Raw genomic sequence first — 22,999 nt, forward strand, 5'->3', positions numbered from 1 at the left:
AAAGACATGTGACATTCAGAGGTGTGTGTGTGTATGTGTGTGTGCTTTAATATACAGGTTATTATGCCACACTGGTGATTGGCTCATGAGCTACAGTGAGTCAGACCCCCTGCTGTAAAACATATATGCATCAGTAAGCTGCAGACGTTAATGAGCTACAGGAAACACACCAGCCCGTCGCACCACAGCGCGGAACAGCCGGCCTCGCCATTGGTCTCCCCGGACGTCAGTCTGCCGGAGAGGGGGCGGGAGCAGGGAAATCGAGCCTGTGCTCTAGTTTCTCTTCTCACTCAGATGCTGCCGCTGGGTCAGTGTCATGCCGTGTTTTAATAATAACAGTGTCAAAACAGCGACAGCGAGGAGAAGCTGGGGAAACACTCACATCAGCATTTCTGCTTTTTGAGACGAGCGGACAATGTGACATAACCCAGCAGCAACTTCCGATACAAAAACACTAAACGCCCTTTATCCACCTTTTTATTCGTCTTTCACGACCTCTTCACGGCTGCTATTGTCTCGCTCACCTTTGACACAGCTGGCGGGCAGTCACCGGCTCTACTTGTGCACTTCACTGCGGTCATCCATCTGCGAGGAGGCCTGCGGTTTGTTGGTAAACACGAATCGGATCCCGACGGCAAGGACTCCATCTGGTGCATTGATGCACCCGTTTCAGTGGTGTAACGGTGAGGAGTCGTTTTTGTTGTTGTTGTTGTTTTTGTTTGGTTTGCTAGCCTCTGTGATAATAATGAACAATACGTCCTATTATTTTAGTAGGATTGAAACAGAGATTATAGAACAAGACTGACTCAGGCCAGTGTTTTCTAAATTTAGACATCCCCACCGAGTGCAACGACAAGATCTTAACAAAGACACACAAAATGAGTTCTCATAAGCTGTGTGCTCGGTGCTTCATTTGTTCTTAAAAGTGTCCCTAATAATGCCACAGCTATGACATATAAACACCATATAAACGTGATAAATGTTAAACACACGAAAATCTAGTTTCGTTAAATAGACTAATGTAGGCAGACAGCTGCATAGTAGTGGTATTAGTGATAAGTGATTTCTTGTCCACAGGCAGCTCTATACTTCGTCCTGTCCAATAAGTCAAAGTCCACAGAAAAGAAAAGTAGTAATAGCAAAAGTTAGAAGTGCAGAGTGAATACTAGAAAATGCCCTTATAGATGCCCTGCATAGAGAAGGACTGCAATATTAATAAACAACCTTTTTTTGAAGCTGCAATGTGCATATCACCCAGTTCTAGCTTCTCAAACGTGAAGATTTGAATCATTAATTTGAAGCTTGAATGCATTATTTTTTGGCTGTAAGTCTTTTGCCACGACTGATATTTTAAAGACGCAACACTCAAAGAAAATGACCAATAAAGAAAGTTATCATAAACTGCAGCCCTATAGATTACAGCATGTCATAAACGTTGTAATCTACCTAAGGATGCAAATTTAATCCTCAAATTAATACGCTATCCACCAAAGGGGTGATTAGGCAATCAGAAATTTGGTCAGTTTTTGTATCGATTTGTAGGTTAAGAGTCTACCTGATCAATAGGAACCTTTATTTTTACCTAAACTCACTCCAGAGAGTTACCCAAGGCCGGTCATTGTGCTCTTTGTATAATGTTTTGCCTCTAGGTAATCTTGTTTGCTCTGACCCTATCTACAGTCTCTCACTTACACTCTTCACAGCTTCAGCTGATTATCTTCCAACAGGCCAAAAGTGTGAACAAAAGCAGTCACACTTAAACAAAAATGAAACCCTTCATTCCAGTGAAATTGTGTTTCAGTGTTTCTTTGTCATGGTGAGACTGGGTGAAGATGATGGATTGGGGGTCTTTTTCCTCTGACTTTGCCTGTTTGAATGCACAACTACAGCAGCCTCCTCAGTGGACTGTTGGTGTTCAGACAAGAACAATTACTCCCTTTGTGCAGCAACTCGCCTGCCATTCATAGGGGAAATAGTACACACACACACACACACACACACACACACACACACACACACACAAACACACACACAGACAGTATCAAAGAGTAACATTCTGCTGGAAAAATGAAGCAGTAACAGGCAGCCACAACTCTATGTGTGTGTGTCAGTGTTTCTGTGATCGTGCCTATTCATTCTGCTGTTTATATGTGACACATGTCGTGCTTTCATGCATGTGATGGTGAGATGTGTGCCCCAACCTACTTTCTTCTTGAAAACAGCAGCAGCCATGCAGGCAGGCCTGAGTGATTCCCCCCTATGTGAACTGCTGAATATTTAATGGGAAGCTCTGTCTTTAGCAAAGGCAGCAGCAGCAACAGCAGAAAGCAGTTTTGTTTGAACACGACATATATAGGACAAAACCCCAGCAGGCATCTCATAGGAGCTGTCAGGGAAACTGCAATAGTCGAGGTATTTTACAGCGCGATCAAATCTCAGAGGGAATTTCCTGCCTTTTTGAAGAATAACTCGAGAATCTCTCAGATTCTCTTTGTCCTGAAATGAGAACTTTCATTAGCTAACCTTCATCCGCTTTCTGCATCTACTACTCCATGGCAACGGCGCGCCTCATAAGATTGAGGATATATAGGTCACTGGTCATGCAAGACTCCAACCAAATCAAAAAATCACTTAATATAGCTGTCTGCTCTCCCCGCATACAAAGGTGGAGGAGGGAAATGTGACATGGTGAGCACGCACAAAGGTTTGAATGCAAATGCCCCAGATTTGGATTGTGAGTCTGCTCAGGTGATTTGTGTCATCAGCTGTGCAGTGACATGAATACAGGAGCTGACATTTACACCGTTCTCCCTCACTGTGTGTGTCTCTTTGTATGCTGATGATCTTTGTGAGGCAGATTGTTTGACACGTGTAAAGACGATGAAGTAAATTTGATCGCCTTGCATCTTTCTGTGTCCTCGGTTATATTCAGGGAATGTAGCATCAGTCTGATCCATCCACCTAATTGTAGTGTAAAAAAAATAACTTAATTATGAGAGAGTAAACATCTGCAATTAAAAATAAAGGGTGTGTCTTTATTTCAAAATGTGAGAAACATAGTTATCTGACATTTTATGCAGTAGAAATTTCTCTTTGTCACATCTAAATAGAGGTGTGACAATAATGAGCTGAAATCGTGGAACGGAAAATATTAGTAATACATGCTTTCAGCAGGACTGTTTGAATATTTGGATTTCTCCAGTGTGTTTTATTCTGGGCAACAATATGATGGAAAAGTGAACACAGTGACTTGTAGAACAACCAAAATGTACAAAAAAAGGACTTAATGATTTATTCAACATGACCTGAAATGAGTGACTGAGGCCTTAAACTCAAGAGGACAGTGTTTAGTCCAGTCAGAGCCCTGTTTTTCCTTGAGAAACCCTGGTGACCGTAAGCAAGACACTTCAGTGTTGGTTACACTTTCAGACTCAGCAAGTCGCACCCCTTTTTTATTCAGTCTATAATTATGAATCGTATAGATGACTAAAGAGGACAATTTGTGCACAAAAGCACTTGCAAGTAGTTACTTGTCAGAGGACTAGTGGAGCTGTCTATCACCATCTCTACCCCTTTTCTAGTCATACAGGAAGTAGAGAGTGTGAAAAAAAGACAAGCAAACTAAATTTTGACAAAGTGTGAAAGCCAGTGAGCAATCAGTATAATTACTTTGCATGTCTTTGTAAGGAGACATAGGACATGAAAGGCTATCACCGGCAAGAATATGGGAAAAATATTTGGTAGGTGATTGGACGAACCTGCTGTTCTATCAGCTGTTACTAAACCAAGGTAACTTTGACTTTTTTTGCCAGTTGTTTCTCATATAATGATGTTAGCTGTGATCGCACAGACCTCACAAAAATCAAGCTTGGTAGTGAAGGCCTACCTCTAATAACTGGTAGCGGGGGATGACAATGACAGTAGCTGTATAGCACATTTCATTACACGATGAGAGGGATACTTACTGTTGGGTATTTAGTACAATGGTTTCAAATACAGCTTAATAGACCCTTATTAGTTAACTGCACATGTGTTGCATGGGCACATTTGATGAAAAATTATTGTATGTGAAAGCCATTTTTTGAAAAGGAAAGAGCATTATTAAAAATATTGTGGGTTTTATTTGGCCTCTTACATTTTTAAATCTTTTAAAATCTTTGTCAACGCCTGTCAGCTGTGCTACAGTTTCCAACCCTGATGCGAGTTCTCTCCAGTCAGTCACTTGAATAATCATAAGGCTGGCTGACAAAAGTTTTGTCCTCTTTAGACTCTTTTCAGGCATTTGTGGCTTTTTGGTTAAAAATCAGGCTCAACTCTTAGTGTATCTGCCATTGATTGCTTCTGGCTGAGTGAAGTGGTGGAACTTGAATTCGCAGCCATCAACGATCCTTGATTAATAGACATGCTCTGCTTGTTCAGCACGAGTGGAACCAAAAGGCGGATAGTATTGATCCCCTGATACTGCTGTTTCCACTGTGAGGCGGGAGAGGCGTCAGATAGAAATGTCAGTCTATTACTTTGGCTGCGGGAGTAACTGGAAATATCCTCATTGATTAAAAAGTGGTGCTGGAAGAAAATAATACCCACTGCGAAATGAAATTGGTAAAGATCTTCATCTATTCCTGCATCTGTTCATCCATCTCTTCAGTAAGTTGACCTATTCTGCTTTTCTTGAATTTCTGTTAAATAAACATATTTTTATAATGGTGGATGCTTAAATTAAAAATGCTCAGCCTCTCAAAGGTTGTGCTCCTTGTGAGCGAAAATCTCAGGTTTCAGGCGCTCTAATTGCTCAGTTTTGGGGTGTTTTTTTTATTTATTTAAACCTTGGCTCTATGTGATGTGAATGAGAGCTAATATCATCTGTTGGTACAGAAGCCCAGCTCTTCTATGGCTTAAATATTTTGTTTGTTACAGGCAGAAAATAATAGGAAGGTGGAAGGGGTTGTACCAAGGACCAGTACTGAAATATTACAGTCATACTGCTAACCACATGACACAGTTTGGTCAAGTTAAAAAAGCCCCAGTTATGGAAATACATGTAGTACCTAATTGGCTGTCAAAAATGTCCTTGTGACAGTTTTTGTCACTTGCAGATTTCTGCACTTTCTCTTAGTTTGCATCAGCTTGTCTGGAAACGCTTGCTGTAACAACCTCTGGCAACCACTCACCAACCAGTCTGGGAGTACACATTTCCCTTGGGACCTGTGGTTGGGTCACAACGCCACTTGAGAAACCTCTTAAAGATAAATATCAATTATTCGGTCCTCAGAGGCATACATAGCTCCTCTCATAGAGTCTAGAAATTAAATTAAATTAAAATATGGTGCTGAAAATCGATCTTTCCTATGATGATGGAGGGCTTGTCAGTCCAGCACAGGATTAGTAAGCACAGACAAATAACACACGAACACCCACAGACAGAGCAGAGCAGACAGAGTGGGTGTTAAATTTGTTTCAGGCTAAGTTTGTTGCAGTTTGTTTTTACATTAAATTTGTTTCCGTGTGTGTGCCCTGGAAGGCCACGACTGTCTCTGTGAAAGAGCACACAGGCTAAGTTCACTTAGCGCCTTGTCTGTGGGTGAATATGCTAATCAGTGGAATCAGCTGCTGCGGCGTCTGATGAAAATGAAAACCTGCAGACTCTCTCAGCTTTCTGCCTTGTTGCTGCTCTAATCTGGACATGAGAAGCCTGAGTGCGACGAGTACTGCGTGAGCTCCACTTCACTATCACTCCCTGGGTTAGCATAACCCTGATCTCCCAAAGCTCCTTCTCACATGCTGACTTCTCATTACTCACTCAGATGCACAAAACACATAGTGTGCTCTCTGTCTCTCTGTTTATCTAACTTAAAAACAGCTTCTCAGTTCATGCTTGTGTGGATTTAAGGTTATTTCCTGTTTATTATTTTATTAATGTATATAAAGGTCAAACTTTAGACTGATTTATCTATTTGGATAGCAAAACTGGATACCACCTAATTCAAATACTGGAGGGTATTATCAGTCAATTATCGGTAGTTTATTTACACAAATTGCTAATTTTGAACTTAATTTCCTGTTTTTGAGCATAAGTCACTGTTTCCTGCTGCTTTAAGAGTCAGCTCAGAATTTTCTGTCTTTTTTTTCCTTTTTTACAGAACACAGCTATGTGCTCCGTTGCATGTTATTATTGAAAACAGCTTGTCAAGCAGAGATCTGGTTACATAGCGCTCCATTTGTGGAGATTTCGCCACATCTTCCTCTGCAGCTATGCCCTGCAGTCAGACTACCAGGCTTCACAGTTGCTAATGAGTCCTTATTTGTTTGGGGATTTTGAATTATATGATATGCAATTACGCTGGGTGGTGCTGTTGGCGATTAACCAACTGTTTAATCCTTTAGGGTAGATGCAGATGAGCAAATAAACAGTTAAATTATCCAGTTACTTACAGTTATTTCAAACATTTCAACCACGGAGACTACAGTGGCTTTGGTATAAAAATAATAAGCACCCCTGATCAAATACTGAAAACTGTGTGCAGGGTGCAGCATCAAAGTAGGAAGGATAAATAAAGCATGGCACGTTTCGTAGGTTACCATCTCTTCGGATTGGTTCATGCTGCAGTATTCTTCAAAAAATGCTCAGTGCTGCATTTGTGCTATATTTGCACAAGTATCAGTAGATTATATGGATGCTACTGTCAAGAACTTGGTGTGTGAGTCTCAGAGTCTGAAAACTGCTTGTTAACAGACAAAAAACTTTGTTACATATATATGAAAGTACATTAAAAGCATCACATGTGCACAGTGGCAGTCTAACACACCATTTCCCCCACCCGCCTGTTGTGTTTAAAGGCTCGGGTTGTGTATTCTCGTAGAGGTTCACAATGCAGGTCTGAGCCTCAGAAAAGAGATGAGGTTACAGGTTGCATTCAGTTTTCGTTTTGCGGTATATTCGTGTGTGTGTGTGTGGGTGTTAGTGTTAGTGTCAGGCTTTCATTGTTTAGCTGTTTCATGCTATACCCTCCCTGTAAATTTGCTTTTGTTGTTGTTTTAGGGTGCTTCTGTGGTCTCGGACTCGTTTACTCCAACAAGTCGTGCACCATGCCGCCCATCACCTTCCAGGACCTACCTCTCAACATCTACATGGTGATCTTCGGGACAGGCATCTTTGTCTTCATCCTGAGCCTCATCTTCTGCTGTTATTTCATTAGGTGAGAGGCAACAGAATCGTACAGCAAGACCAAAGTCTTAATCCACTTCAAATTAGGGCAGAGTTTGTAGAAATTGTTTTCTCCTTGTTTCAGATTCTAGATATGTTAACGTTTCACAGCAAAACAACATTATATAAATGTTATATATCTCATCTTGCCTGTGGTGCTATTTATCTTTCAGAACTGTTTTGGTGAGAGTTGCCCAGTTAGACATCTGATTTCCCTTGATTAGAATTAAATAAGAGGAGTAAGGATAAAACCTATGTCCACTGCGAATTACTGAGTTATTGAACGGAGGTGGTGACACCAGCTATGAGCCAGGTAGTCCTCATTTGTCAGAGTGTGGCAGTGTCTCACCAAGAATTCACTAAATGGCTGTTGTGACCATAGTGACCCACTCCTGATTCATACCTCTTGTAAAACTTAACAACTCACATAACAATAGCGCGGGTCACTGACTCCCATGGTTGAAGTCTAAAGGCAGAATTTCTTATTTCATGTTGCAATTTTAACCTGGAGCGACCCTCAAGTTGGAAAATTGGAACAGCCCCACCAACCTCAACTTGACAATCTAAAGCTTGATTTATACTTCTGCAGAAAAATCTATGGCCTAACTGACGACATAACCAGAAACTGCTTTCAACCCTACGCTTGCTTGCCATTCAGTTGTTGAAGGCTGCGTTGATCCAACAGTAGTTATATTTCTCTAGAGGTGCATGTCAGGTTATGTGGAAGGTTACATCGTAAGGTTTGAAAGGAGTCTGAATCAGGCATAATTTGTCCATGCAAACATTGGTAAACCTCTAAAACTTGTTGTGTATTTGTGTCTGCCTAAAGAAGTCATACGCAAAGCACTGACCAGGCTGCGTTGATGAATGTGGCGCCGCGATGTTTGTAAGTGCAAAAAGAAAATTCTCAAAAATCATTGCTCTGTATTGCGAGTGATGCATGAGTAATTCTACCTTGCTAAGGACCAGACAATTCCTGTTTTTTATTGGAACATGCTCAACTCATGACGTCTGACTTCCGAGGCAAATGGAGTGCAGCATCAGGACCAACTGAAGCGGACAAACCTGCTAGATAAGACTTCCCATCTGTTTTTTAAACTGAAGAAGCCTCTCAAATAAACGGTGAAATGTATTCATGGATTAAAAAAGAACCAAGATGAACAAATAGCACTACAGGCAAGCGAAATAAACACTTATGTTTCATATTAGGGAGAAATTTCCCTTTACTTCAAATTCATCTGGTTTGATTACTGAGAAGATCTCAGGTTATTGTAGATGCTAACAACTTTGGGTTTATGGTATAAGTACACCTGACTACAAGAATTTAGCTCACAGTTTCAGAAAATGCTTCATAGTTTAATCAGACTCATAGTAAATGGACTTGTTCTGATAAATTGCTTTACACAAAATACCTCAGTCACCCACTCATACAAGCACTTTCTCCTAACTAAGTGCTTTCTATTGCACACATTCACACTCCGATGAATCGGAGAGCAATTTGGGCTTCAGTATCTTGCCCAAGGACATGCATGCAGACCGGAGCAGCCAGAAATTGAACCGCCAACCTTCCGATTAGTACATGATCTGCTTTCCCTCCTGAAATACAGCCAAACAATGAATACAGCCAACTCTCAATTCGAGTAATATAAATTACCCCCCACAAACAAAGACTTCATATTCAGATCTGCTCAGCCAAACTGTAAGTTCTACTAATTCAGTTATACATTTATAAACTGGCCATATTGACCCTATTAAGCTATGCAATGGGAAATATAAATGTCTGTAAATTATTTGTATGCATTTATTTTAGTTGGAAAACAAATAAACACATAAAAGGTTCTTCATGATAAATCATCAGGAAAAGTTAAGCATCTGTGATTGTAGGCATTGAATTCCGGCCTAGACCAAACTACGCCTCCGAGACCAACATCGTAATCCCTAAATATCTCCAATGTAGAGACATTATATGTGTGTGCAGGCAAGAAACACACTGTAGGAGGGACTGAGGTTAAAAAAAAAAAAAGAGGAACAGGGTGACCTATCCTGCTGTTGACTGTGAACTCCCTGATGAGTTGAGGATGGGAGGACGGGATGTGAGGCAACAGGAAGCCTCCCGTCACAATGTGTGAGGACAGCAGTGAGGAAAGGAGAAACTGTGTTCAGAATAAACACGGCCTAAATAGCGCACAGTTGGAGAACATAAAGCCATCATACATGAAGGTCCACAGTGGACAAAAAGGAAACGTCAGCACCTGCTGTAGGGATTGTTTTTCGCCTTGAGCTCTCTCTGGATGACTAAGCATCTGTTTTTGGAAAATTGCTTGATGTGTCATAATGTGGTGTGCTATTGTTGGACATTTAAATGAATTTGAAATGTTTTTCAAATTTCAGTGTTATCAAAATGCCAGAGAGTTTAAGACATTTTCTGTCTGGAAGACAGGCAGGACGAATGTGCTGTTCGGGAAGTAAATCACAGAAAATAACGTCAGAATAAAGATGGACGTCAGCGAGAATCTTGATTCGCATTTGTGCAGATAACATCCCTCCTCTGTTCCTCAGTCATTTTAATTCTTATAATTAAATATAATGGAAATCTAGTGAAATAAATGGCATCACTACACACCTAAATTAATCCAAACCTAAAGTTAATTTCCTTAAGACAAAATATTGTTATCCCAAAAGGCAATTCAGCAGAGGTGGCAAAAGTACACACATTTGTCACTTAAGTGGAAGAAAAGATTGTTGTTTTATAAAAGTCTCTGGTAAAAGCTGAACGTCAAGTGAAAAAGTACAGGCTCTGAAATATACTCAGTGTTCTTTGAGTATTTTAAGGTGTTTGCATCCACTCTTATGTCCAAACTACGACAATTTTTTAAAAAGAGGCCAATAAAAACAATGAAATAACTAAAAAATCATTGCATTTAAAAGCTGCTTTCAGCATCTCCCTTTTACACAAGGAGGTCCCCACAGCAGATACCTCCGCATGTTTGACTTGGTAGATTTTCTTTTTTATATACACCAGATCCTCCTTTTAACACAACCCCAAAAGTGTTAGTGCATCCTTCCAGAATCAAACTGGGGATCTTCTGCTTGTCAGGCAAATATGTAAACCCCTACACCACAGGAGAAGCTATTAAATGACGAAAATGTTTCTTTAAAAGTATGCTCATTTGAGTTTAATGCTGGCGACATATTTCAGAAAGCTGGGAATAAGGGCGTATTTATGTCAGATTGTATCTACAAGCGTGCATCTCATTTCCTCCTCTGCTGCCTGAAAATAGTAACAAAGAAATCCTGTTCTTTGGTTATGTTCAAAAGGAAGCACATTGTGTTTGATGCCTTTTTTTTCATCTTAATTTTTTCTTCTTTTACAGAGATATACACTCACCACTCACCTTATAAACGTATAAGATACACCCTTTTGCCATCAGGAATGCCTTAATTCTTTGTGGCACGTATTGAACTAGTTGCTGGAAACATTTCTTAGAGATTTTGGTCTATATTAACATGACAGCGTCACACAGTCGCTTCACATTTGTCAGCTGCACATCCATGATGTGAATCTCCTGTTTCAACACATCCTAAAGATGCTCTGCGCTTCATTTGAAGTCATCATCATTTTAAAGAAACGCGTTTGAGATGACTTGAACTTTGTGGTGTGTTATCCTACTGGAAGCAGCCATCAGAAGGTGGGCATAGATCAGCGTTTTCTGAAATAATCAGACCGGACCAACCGGCACTAACAACCAAAACCGTGTTCAAAGTCACTGAAGTCAAGTTTGATGCTCTGTTTGAGCTTCGGCAGGTTGTCTTGACCATATCCACGACTGGGGCGATCGTGGCTCAAGAGTTGGCAGTTCGTCTTGTAATCGGAAGATTGCTGGTTTGAGGCCTGGCTCGGACAGTCCCAGTCGTTGTGTCCTTGGGCAAGACACTTCACCCGTTGCCTACTGGTGGTGGTCAGAGGGCCCGGTGGCGCCAGTGTCCGGCAGCCTCGCCTCTGTCAGTGCGCCCCAGGGCAGCTGTGGCTACAATGTAGCTTGCCATCACCAGTGTGTGTGAATGACTGAATGTACTGTAAAGCGCTTTGGGGTCCTTGGGGACTAAGTAAAGCGCCATACAAATACAGGCCATTTACCATATCCACATGGCTAAATGCATGTGGTTGAAGGATTCAATATTTGTGCTCAGGGGCAGTTAAACAAGTGTACCTAATAAAGTGACCTAAAATATATGCATACATTTTTTTAATGTAGTTTTTAAAAAGAAGAACTATCGCTGAGTAATTCTTTTAAACTTAGTGTTTGCACCAAAAAAAAGGAAGTGATATCAAAATCAGTAGCAATAGTGATAATTATGTAAATAATAACAATAGTGATAGGCACACACACACACACACACACACACACTGTAATACTGCGGCACCACAGAACAAGAAGGAAGGCCATTATTACAAGCTGTCCTAACCATGACAAGTATAGCTGATGTTAACAAAACAACAACAACTATGCACTAATGGGTAAGAAAAAACAAAAAATAAAAAACAACCATAAAGCAGCATGAAAATGACAATTCATAAACCACCATCCTCTAAACAGATTCATTACAAACACTAATGGAAAGCGTTTGAGGCGTGCATTTTTCCTCTGCGTCTCTCGCTGATGTGCTTGCTCCCTAAAGCGAACCCTAGCTCTAAATGGACTTTGTGGCGAGATTAATCTTTCACTTTTTGGATTCAAGATCTGGAATAACTTTGAGCCTCAACCATTAAGTCCTTCATATGCTCAAAAGATCAGCAGCTACAATGATAAATTGTAAGTGGTAAATATTTGTTTCCGTTTGGACTGACTCATGTTCACATGCTGAAGACATGCTTCTTTGAGTGAAAATGTTTTCTGTGACCTGGCTTCACCACCAAATTGAGCATCAGCTCTGTCTGAAAAAGCTCAGATCCTTCCTGTTTCTCTTAAAGCCCTTTCCGAAGGATCATAACCAGCAAGTCACTTCCTTTGGCTCCATTAACATGCTGAAGGTACTCTTGGGTGGGAGTGTGATTGTGAATTCATTTATAGACCGGGTGATTCATCACATGAATACTGAGTGATGAAAGGCGCTCTGTGTTAGGGGGCAGGTCTCCTATTATCTCTTTCAGACAGGCTCTTTTCTTAATCCTGTGTGTCATCGTGTTTGTGATGTACAGCTGTAAGATTAGATTGAGACCTAAAAATCTATGTCCGACCACCACTTTTAAAATTATTCAAATATTTACAAAAAGGCCTTAATAAGATGCAGTGGTTAAAGTTTGCTAAGATTTAGCTTTCTTTAGCAGATACACGCCGCTTCTTGCACAGAGTTGGGATCGTCACAGCTGTACCTGTAAAGTATGAGACCGAAAAGACACAAGTGTTCCACACCAAGGGCACACCAAAAATATCACATCTTTAATTACGTCCCCATCTGGTCTTACAGTGCAGTACAGGGTTTGTACTCAGCAGCACAGCAGCTAGTCAGAGAGATATTTTAAGATCCACGAGGCTCATGAGGGAGGTGGTAATGTGTTTTTGTCCAGACAATAGAATGACTGAGGAGAGATATTAAGCTGTTAAGTGAATGGCTTTCTAAAATAAACTTTAATTTGCTGGGAGAGATCTTGCAGAAATCCCCAGAGAAACAACAAGAACAGCAACAGACAGTTAATTTGAAAACATGGAAATATAAATGGTTACTCATCTACGGCAGCCTTTTACATCCACACTGTGCATCTAACAACAGTTTAGACTCAAACTGAGCTTCTTAAACCTCGTCTGTCATCATTAAACTGACGTCATCTCGCTTGCATACACTCTGAGGACAGATTGAGTTTAACAAAAATAAAAGGATGATTATTTCAGAAATGCTACAGCAGCGAAAAGGGCATGCTGGAGGTCATCTACTGTGAAAACAGAGATGCAGTCAGCAGTTTTTCTAGCTGTCCTTGGTGTCAGATGATGACGCTTGCACTGGGGGATGGCGGGGTTCAGCACCACGACTGTGCTTGCTCACATGTGGTGCAAAAGAGCCCAGATGCTGGGGTAATCAAGGGGCCTTTATCACGTCTTTCAGTTGCCTCAGTGTGCCAGGTTGATCTGTTGAGTGCCAGATGTTCAAAATAGTTGGTATTTCCTGTGCAGGAGACCTTAGGTGTAGTCAAGCAAGTCATTGGCAGCCTCGGGGTAGTTATTTTTTAACCTCTATTGAAATGAATGGGGAGAGATCCATATCCTTTATTTCAAAGGTCTCCAGGATATAAAAAGGTTACTCATGGAATACATGGAAATGAAAACCTCTTCAAATGGTTTCCGACTTTGCCCCAAAAATAAGAGTTACAAAACTTTTTTTCTCTTCTGATACGCATGCAGAAAGTTACACGATACTACTGCTTCATTAGTCGAGAGTGCTGACCTCAACCTCTCTGGTTTTGCTTTACTGATAAAAAGCCATGCTAATAATGGACAGTATAAAAAGATCATGTACATTTATTTATATGCCTACTACGATAGCAAGTAGATATACCTACTGTGCACACATTTCCCAGTTTGAATGTTGATTGGCAATTATTAAATTCTCCTTTCCTTTTTGAGGAATCTGCTCTCTCTCTTTCTGTCTCTCTCTCTATAGCACCTCTTTTTCCTATCGGCAGCTTGTTTTCTGGGCTTCGAAGGGTAGATGTAGGTCAGTCATGTGGTTACCATGGCTTGTCTAGCAAATGCGGTTTTGGGCCACTGCTGCTTCCATGCAGATTAGTCTTGGAAAGGATCTCAGCCTGGGGGATGGATCTGATCTTCCCAAGAGATCATCTTTTTAAGGCAAAAGATGTTGGGAGTGTTTTTTGTTTTTTTTTTAATATACGGCATCCACGTTTGTGCCCCATCGAGCATGGTGAAGACAGATTACCACAGTGTATGCAGCAGTCTTGGTGCCAACTTTCGGGTATTACAAGACTGTAGTTGGAGGAGCGTGCGAAGCCAAGATAGGTGAACTTTGGTTGGAACACCATTAATTAAGAAGGGGGAGGGGAAAGAGACTGTTTATTGAGTTGAGACATGACCATGCCTTAGGAGGCCAAAGGCATGGTATTTATGTTTAGGGCATGCTGTATGGACTCTTGGCTTAGTGCAGTCTTGGAGTCATGGTGGAGCTCACAGATTTGGCAGCTTCTCATCTTTCTTTGTGCCTGGAACTGTTTTCTGTCTTTGTTGCACTCCAGGTATACTTCATCTTTGAGTCCATGTCGAAGTATCTTAACATTGACCAGGACGGACTCTAAGTTTCCTGTGATGACCCTTGGTTGAAAATACTTGCTTGGTCGGGACCTTTACAGTTTTAACTCTGCTGGGATTGATGTAGAAGTACTGAGCCTTGTGCTACTCAGTTGCTTATGGTGGTGGTCTTTTCAGTTGTGTTAGTTTGAGTTTTATGTTCGCTGATATTCTGCACATAAGAGGGGCTCTTCATTTTCCCCAGGTTATACTGACAAAGGACTTTATGTCACAGAAGACGGCCTGTGCTCACTCGACCTTTTAAGACTCCCTTGAGTATTTTTAGTATTTTTAGCTGGGGTTTTTTGAATGAAAGATTTGTGTCAAACTCCCTTTAACGAAGAATTCCACCTGATTGGTATGGATAGCATCTTTTTTTTATTTACGTAAAAGTCTCTGTGTAGTAGGGTTGGAATTATTGATTAAGTTGTTTCTGGCTAATCAATTTATTGCTCAGTTTAAATCATATCAGGAAATAGTGACAGATCCTCAAGGTAACTGGAATTTTCTAAAGGTGGAACAAAGTGGAATGCCAAGGAAACTAGCCAATTTATATAAACTCATTTTAAAAAGTGTTCAAATATCCAGCCAGAATTATGTCAGAAGCTTGTTCATGGCAACCAAAAGTGTAGCATTTAACATTTAATCAAATATTAATTAATGTATATATTTGAGCCTGTATGTATACTTTTGATTGATTGGAGAAAATCCAAAATAAATTAAAATTTGAAATTGAAATCATCAGAAGTCCAAAATTACCACGGCATTCATGCCTTTTTCACCAAAACTGTATCCTTAAAATCTGAATGATATTCAGTATGAAAGACTAAGCTAAGTAACTTTTAAATTTTTGTAAGTATGAGGGTATGAAAATGTTTCCGATGTGATTATTTTAATACAACTGTAGCAGATTAGCAGATCAATTTATTAACCAAGTAATCGGCTTGGAATTAACTGTGTTAGAAAAGCCAGGGTAGTACCACTGTAAAAAGTATTTCAAACATATATTTCAAAGGTGTAGCAATGTAGCAATGCAAGCATGTAACCGTGTTTTGTAACACTGTAACGGGTCTGGTATTTGAGCACACAATAAAGCAGGACATGGCATGAGAGGCTTTGACGTTTGTTGAGAGGAATTTTAAGTCTTGCAGATGTTGCTGCACAATGGTTAGAGGGAAACACAGAAATCTCTGTCATGGTGCCCCTTTCACCCACTTCACATCATTATTCGAGCATGGGAAACCTCAACAAGTAAAACGTGTATCCTCACATTGTTCACGTGGAAAAATGTTAGGAGTAACTGTTCTAAACACTACAACCAAATTTCATTAACAATGAAAAAATTGTCAGTTCCTTACTGTAAGCGCTGAATCACTGCTTAGGAGGATATCATCATAGATAAACATTTAATTTGTTCTCAGATGTTGTCGCTGTACATACTTTCAGGCCCAATTTATGGACAGCGACAGACATTTGGTCCACGTTCGGTTGGTTCAAAAACAAGAGGCCAAAAATAACCTCTTGAATAGACACTGCTCGCCAAGTGATAAAGATCTCTCCATTGTTGGTTTCAGGGGTGGTGCGGTGTTTCAAAGAGGCAACATACTCATTAGCTTGTTTGTGCTTGTTTGTGCATGTGTGTGCGCATAAGTGTGTGTTAGCATTTTTGAATGTAGTTGTATGATTACTTAAGTGAGTGAACAATGTGCCTGTGTGTATTTATCTTTAAACACTGTCCAAACAATTTTTTAATCTGAGACCAACAACCTGATGACAAAACGTCAGTTAAAAATTGAGTTTTATGTGTAAATATTCTATTTTTGGTCTACTGTATTTACTTTAATCAAGTGGTTGATAAACTTTTTATTAAAGTTTATTAGTACTGGGAATATATGCGAGTATATGGATGAACTGATGCCACACACCTCAGTATTTTTAGCATAAGCTACAATTTGAAATCCCTGTAAGACTGAAAAATACATAAACCACAGTTACCGATACAGAAACTGATTAGGAAACTACAGGCAGAACAAATAAAAAGCACGAGGCACAAACAGTAAGAATGCATCAAGAAGCACCCATTCATGGCTAATTGCCTTTTTAAAACTGTTTAATGAATTTAAAATGAATCAGCATTCACTTTGGGTTCTGCATGTAAGAAATCCCCATGTTGGATTCACATGAGAGTACCTTACAGTTCCTTTTGGACATTCAGTGTCTTTCTGAGCATGAAACTCTTAAGTGGAAGCACAAGGGATAATTATGCAATCTTCTTCTCATAACTGTGTGACTAACTGTGTCATTAAGGGCCCGCCTGTTGTAGCTACTGACTGTGACAAGAAGGTTACGCAATAAGTTAAATATGAAGAGATTACAGAAAGATCATTAAGCTATTTTCAGCATGAAATGGTCTCTAATAAGTCTAAGCATCAGTAAGCTTGCTTTTTCAACCTTGTCTCACATTGACATGCTTCTCAAAAACCATTTGCACGTTGTCCATTTTTTTCTAGTTGCATACAGAAAATATGAGCAGTCAATATGATACCATATATTTGTGCAGACAGTACTTCACTAGCCCTTTAAAGCCAAGCGTATTGTATTTGATACATGTGTTTTTGTGGGTTTTTGAGAATTCTACATCATCAGCGTGACTTTTTTTGACCCTCAAAAAATGATATAAATTGCATGACACATTTTTAATGACTAAATTTCAAAAATATGGCTAATAGAGCAAATGTGATACAAATTAAAACTCATATATGCAGATTAAAATTAGATATGTTTTTATATATATTTTGTCTAAAGGTTCAACAAACACTCCATTATCGAAAAATTAAGGATTTCTGGCAGTTAGTTCATGGTTATATAGATATTTATAATCTTGATTATAAAGAAAGTTGCCGTTATTTGACCGTACAGTGAAGATTACATAGAAAACTGGGGAAACAGACAAAGCCTCAAGTCAGAGTTGAACCCAGGCTACTAAATTTAACCTTAAGGTATGTGGTTGCTTAGTAACATTGGAGCTAAACCCTAGATATTTCTTGAAAAAATTAAGGATGTTAATAAAAGTCTTATGAAGAGGGAGCTTTTATCTGTTTCCTTATTTTCTGCAATATATACATTGTTACAGTGAGTACATTAAGGGGTCTATCCCATCTTGGATCTGCATGATGTCAGAGTTTCACAGCTCTAGCGGAGCACAGCAGCCCACCCAACTGCTTCTCAAACCTTTTGTTTGGGAGGGGGAGCCGATCAGAAGAAAATTAGGGTCCACTTTAAAGTAAATGAAGATTATTTTGATCAATGAATCGTGAAAATCTATTTTAAAAATAAAAATTTACCTCTAAAAAAGAATTTAGGTTTTCTTGCAGGTGTATTTTAAGACAGAAACCAAGAAATGCATGCACACTGTGGTTAAAGCAACATTGTTCAAATTCCCAAAGTTTATTTATGTGTTTCTCCGCTCATCCACAGCAAACTACGACACCAAGCACAGAGTGAGCGGTTTGGATACAGAGAGGTAAGACTGGTGTTGATAATTTAAGATATTTAAGCTGTTAATTTAAAAAAAAAGCATCTCTTTAAAAATTTCTTGTGTTATTCCTGCAGGTAGTTTTAAAAGGAGATCCAAAAAAGTTGAGTCTTCATGGGGTAAGAATGAAATTTACATTTCTACCTGTTTGCGTTCAGCTTTAAGCTGTTGACTCAGGATAATTTAACCTAACGACTGTCCTCTCCCACTTCCTTCCGTCTGTCACTCACGCAGCAGACGTGCGCTGTGTGTCTGGAGGACTTCAAAGTGAAAGACGAGCTGGGAGTGTTGCCATGCCAACATGCTTTCCACAGGAAGTGAGTAGAGCACAGTGGTGTCTTTCTTCACACTCGTTTGCCAGTTTGCACCTGCTAGGGCTTGTTAAAGTGAAAATGGTCACGTCTGATGTGAAGTCCATTGATCAAAAGTTAAATGGAAATTTTTGGTGGAGTACTCGTCATCAATCATTCATGTCTTGGTTCCTGCTGAGGATCCCAGCATGCGCATCAGACAGAGCTGGTCTGAAGACCTTGCAGAGGAGGCAAAGCTATATCCTTATGTTTTCAGTTGTCTAAAATTGAAATGCTTCTTAATGTGAGAAGTTTTTTTTTTTTTTTTTCTGGGTTCTGTGAGAAGACTTTAAAAGCAAAGAGGCCTTATCAGAGGAGCAATTTGATATTCTGGGCTAGCAGCCTTGGGCTACAGTAGTTTTGGTATAAATCGCTAAACATTCTCCACTTCATGGTTTAACTACAGTCAAAGGCAGCAGGACATCATTTTGGTTTCTTAAGACTCTCTTACAGAAAATAGAACTGAAAAAGCTCTGTGAGTCAAATATTCCAAGTAAACAACCCTATGTGGTTTACTGCTATTGCCTCAAAACACTTGTGTCAAGCATTCCTGAGATGACACTTGCATTAGAGACAGGTGTTGCAGAGGTGGCACAAACGCACTTATCTGTGTGGGGGTTTACCTCTCGTGGGTTTTTTGTTGTTGTTGTTGTTGTTGTTTGCTTGTTTGTTTGTTTTTTAATTTTTCCTGTGGTTTGTTGAGGTTTAGGCACCAAAACGGCTTTGTCAGGGTTATGTCACTTGTCTAGGTTTCAAGGATACCAAGTCCATTAGAAGGGACCCAGGATCATTATTATTCTTGAACACTTCTACACTTCATGCAAGTTTCCGAATAATCGGCTTCGGTGCAGCCTTTCAGTTATCCCCCTCTCTAAAATGAGCCATAGCTCCTCCCCTTTTAATTTAGCCTTTTTCTGATTGGCTCCAGCTCACAAACACAAGGTCTGAACTGCAGGCAACTGGAGCTGCTGTGCTCACAGCCAGAGCTATCTGCATGTATCTGCTGATTTTTAGGTCTATCTGAAGCCTGAGCTTTTGGCAGACAGGTATTTTTTGTACATACTCTGATCCCATTATTTGAAACTCTGTTTTTTTTTTTTTATATAAGCATCCTTCATTTACTGCATACAGGTTTAGTTGGATCAATTCAGATGGCCAAAGAGATTTCTTGCTTTTAAAACATGACTCTAGAAACAGCTTGCACAGGATACCAGTCTAGCTGTTTTCTCAGTAAGGACAGCTTCAGTAAGATATAACATACTTAAAAATCTATTACCATTACCACTGGGAAAACTGTGGGGAACCTGGTTCCATCCAAAGGTAACAGAACCTGCATATCAGCACCATCAAAGCTTAAGCACATTCTGCTTGTCCATTCTGTAAACTGTAAAACCGACACATTGGGGAGACTGTGCATAGGTCTATTTTCGGTCCAACTTTCTGCAGTCTTGTCATCACTGTGAGACAACCAGCACAGGCTCCAGGAATTAACTGCCCCCAGCCTAGAAATAGTTTCTGTAAATGCTGCTTACGCATGAATGGAGGCAGCATCGCATTTTGATTGCTGGTGTAAGTGAGTTCTAAAGGGCTCTCACATACTCATGCATGGGTCATAAGCTTGCCACTATGTGAAAAAATGACTAAGCTGTTAAACGCTGAAATTTTTGTTGAAGTTAGTCCAGCTTTCTTTTTCCTCATTCCTGTCCTGTCTGTGTTCCTCTATGCAGGTGTTTGGTAAAGTGGCTGGAGGTGCGCTGCGTCTGCCCCATGTGCAACAAACCCATAGCCGGCCCGCCTGAGCAGCACCACAGTATAGGAACTCTGCTGGATGAACTGGTATAACCTCTCAGCCTCAACCAGCCTGGTCGGGACGCCGACGCCCGGCCGAACTAGCTGGTGTGAGTTAGTGACCAACAGGAAGAGGGAGACCGCTTTGCTGTTTAAACACGGCAAAGCACAAAAATGATCTGAAGGATGCTGTTGCCTAGCAACAATCTCCATGATAGCAACACAACACCTTGTGGTGTCTAAGAGATTATCTTCAGCCGCCCACACATCACTCCAGCACTCTCCTTTCACGATCCCGTTCTACATGCCTTTTCTCCACGTCCCTCACATCCTCTCTTGTTGGTTCGACTGAGGTTAACAGCAGCACTGAACGGAGGGCAGTTTTTTCTCACTGAAGTGGACAAATGAGTGTTGATGAGCAGCAGTGCTCGCAAGAAGATGCCGATCCCCTCTGAGTGTGTATCAGTGCTGCCTGTCATGTGCTACCAGGGGTTAAATATTATCCATATTGGCTGAGTTATTTAAAACTCTGGAAAAATTATTCCAGTATGTGGCACTCCATGAATTTTTTTCAGTTGACAACTTTTGAGACAAAATTATAGTTTGTGTTTGGCATCCTCGGCAGTAGCTCAAGGTCAGTTTTTAAGATGTAGTAGAAAAGAACAGGCAGAAGAACAAGAAACTGGAGAATAAATATCACTGTAGCAAAGACACAGAGGGCTTGATAAAACTAAGAAATACTTTTTTTTATGATTAAATTGAGGTCATGCTGCTAAAATTCAAGGAAAGACGACCCGTTTGCTGTGAATCCTCCAGACAGTTGGCTGCTCTATATATAGAAAAAAGTCCAGGACTGCCGAACGTTTGTAAAAACAGCCTTCGAGATGCAGCTCCAGCTTTCGTCCATGTGTGGTAAACGTCTGCATCAAGTCTCTCTTACAAACCAGTTATTTCTGATGTAACGTCTAAAATCCATACTGGTGCCAACCCCTACAGTACCACAGGCTCTAGCTGTTTTCTGTTGTTGTTGTTCAAGGGGATGTTTTATTGTCCTGTTGTGTTCTCATGTTAATATAGAAGGAACACATCCTGACTTTCACGGTAACAGTTTTGTTGAAATGTGTTGAAAGGGTTTTTTATTTTTAGGTTTTGCACTTTGAGTTCAGACACACACACACGCACACACACACGTTTCCATGCCTTTGTTCTTATAAATGTTAGACTTCGGTTTGGTTACAGCACAGCTGTGTTTTGAGGTGTGGTGAATCTTTCATAAAAGTCTGTGAAGTATCAGAGCTGGGTGATAAAGGGAGCAGCAGTGCAAGCCCTCAATGAATTCACCTGGGAAGCAACTAAATCTCACTCTCATAAACCGCGTTTTCGTGGCATTATTGCAGGTGGTTTACATTCCTCAGCCGTAAGTTATTTTTGTCTATTTTGTGATTTACAGATTTTGAAAGCAAAACACTGCCTAAATTGAGCACAAAACTCACAAAGCACATTGTCCAGATACAGCAGGCAGCTGCACTGTAATTAAAATGTGCCATGTGCCAAAAAGAAAGAAAAGAAAACAACAAACAAACAAACAAAAAAAGAGTTGATCATGTTTCATTTTCTGCACACGAGAAAAAGAAATGTTCACTCTGATTCTGACCACATTCCACATTTTGTAATCCAACAGATGTAAATAAGTTAAACAATAAAAAATACAGTTCTCTGGTCATGCAGGCTCTTGCTTATTTCTTGAAAATCATGGTTATGGCACCACCATCAGGTGAAATCATGTATCCGGGTGTATGTGATGTACATTGTTTTAAGGTTGTTTATTTACTTGTCAAACACTTGTCAAAGGTTTTAGAGTCTTGGTGGAAACCAGAGTGTTTGCGCTGAATTTCAGTAGGAAAAATGTAAGATTTTCAATTAAATACACTAATTAAATACACAAGTAATGTTCGAGTTCCTCTTTCCAGCACTACAGCCACTATTTGGTTTTAACTTGAGAAAACTCTTGATTGTTGATTGTTTCGTTAATATTAGACTTACATTTCACAAACAATTGTTGTTATAATTTAGTGAGACTTTGGATTTTAAACGTCAAATAGCACAAATAACAACCAATTTATGTTTCTCACCAGCTTGCAGTGACATCTAGCCATGCAGATAGTTTTTCCTGAATCTTTTTTAGACTTTGACTCTGTCTCCGAGACTCCAAGATGATCAAAACTCAGTACAAAGCAAATTTCAGTTAATTCTAAGCAGTATGCACTGAAACAGGCAACGTATGTTTATACGGAATGATTTGCTTGATATTCCATGAGTGTGCACCCATGAGACTGCTTTACGATGAAGGACAAAAACAAAAAGAATAAGAAGATGCAAAAAAGTATGAACAAAAGTGTGTTTAAGAGTTTTTTTCAGGAGTTCCAAATCCAGAAAAGTGTGACTAAAGAAGGTGTTTGGATAGGATGAATTAAAAGCAGTGAATCAGATAATGTAACAAGACTCATTCCCATCTATTCTGTGCCTGAGTTTAATTTTACTTAGATTACAATAATGGAAATTTCAGAAACACTATTTAAAATATTGATGAAAAAAGACAATACTTAAATACCAAATTGAAGTAACTGCACTTAGAAAGAAAATCCATGAGCAGTAACGAAACAGCGAACTTCAAGCCACTAAGGAGTCTGACCTCAGGAGATGACAGCTGAATGAAAACAAGGACCATCTGTACAGTGTCTCATTAAATGTGCAAGACCCCATCCTAATGGTGGGACCGGATGGGTACCTAGCTGCTTCCCTCACAGCAGCTTGCAGGTGGCAG

At 39.9% G+C, this 22,999-nt stretch overlaps 1 protein-coding gene across 2 annotated transcripts; it reads left to right on the forward strand.

Moving 5' to 3' along the window:
- The first annotated feature begins 252 nt into the window (after window positions 1-252).
- On the forward strand, window positions 253-22,065 carry rnf122 (ring finger protein 122). 2 transcript variants are annotated; one of them, XM_031727328.2, is made up of 6 exons: window positions 253-683; window positions 7,040-7,196; window positions 17,980-18,025; window positions 18,115-18,156; window positions 18,272-18,354; window positions 20,115-22,065. In XM_031727328.2, exons 1-6 carry the CDS (start codon window positions 659-661, stop codon window positions 20,227-20,229), a joined length of 468 nt encoding a protein of 155 aa, XP_031583188.1. In that variant the 5' UTR covers window positions 253-658; the 3' UTR covers window positions 20,230-22,065. The 2 variants fall into 2 exon arrangements, with proteins under 2 accessions (XP_031583188.1, XP_031583189.1); XM_031727329.2 differs by having other exon boundaries at window positions 18,275-18,354.
- Window positions 22,066-22,999: the final 934 nt, after the last annotated feature.

This window comes from Oreochromis aureus, linkage group 12 (genome assembly GCF_013358895.1).
Source record: "Oreochromis aureus strain Israel breed Guangdong linkage group 12, ZZ_aureus, whole genome shotgun sequence".
Taxonomy (NCBI): domain Eukaryota; kingdom Metazoa; phylum Chordata; class Actinopteri; order Cichliformes; family Cichlidae; genus Oreochromis; species Oreochromis aureus.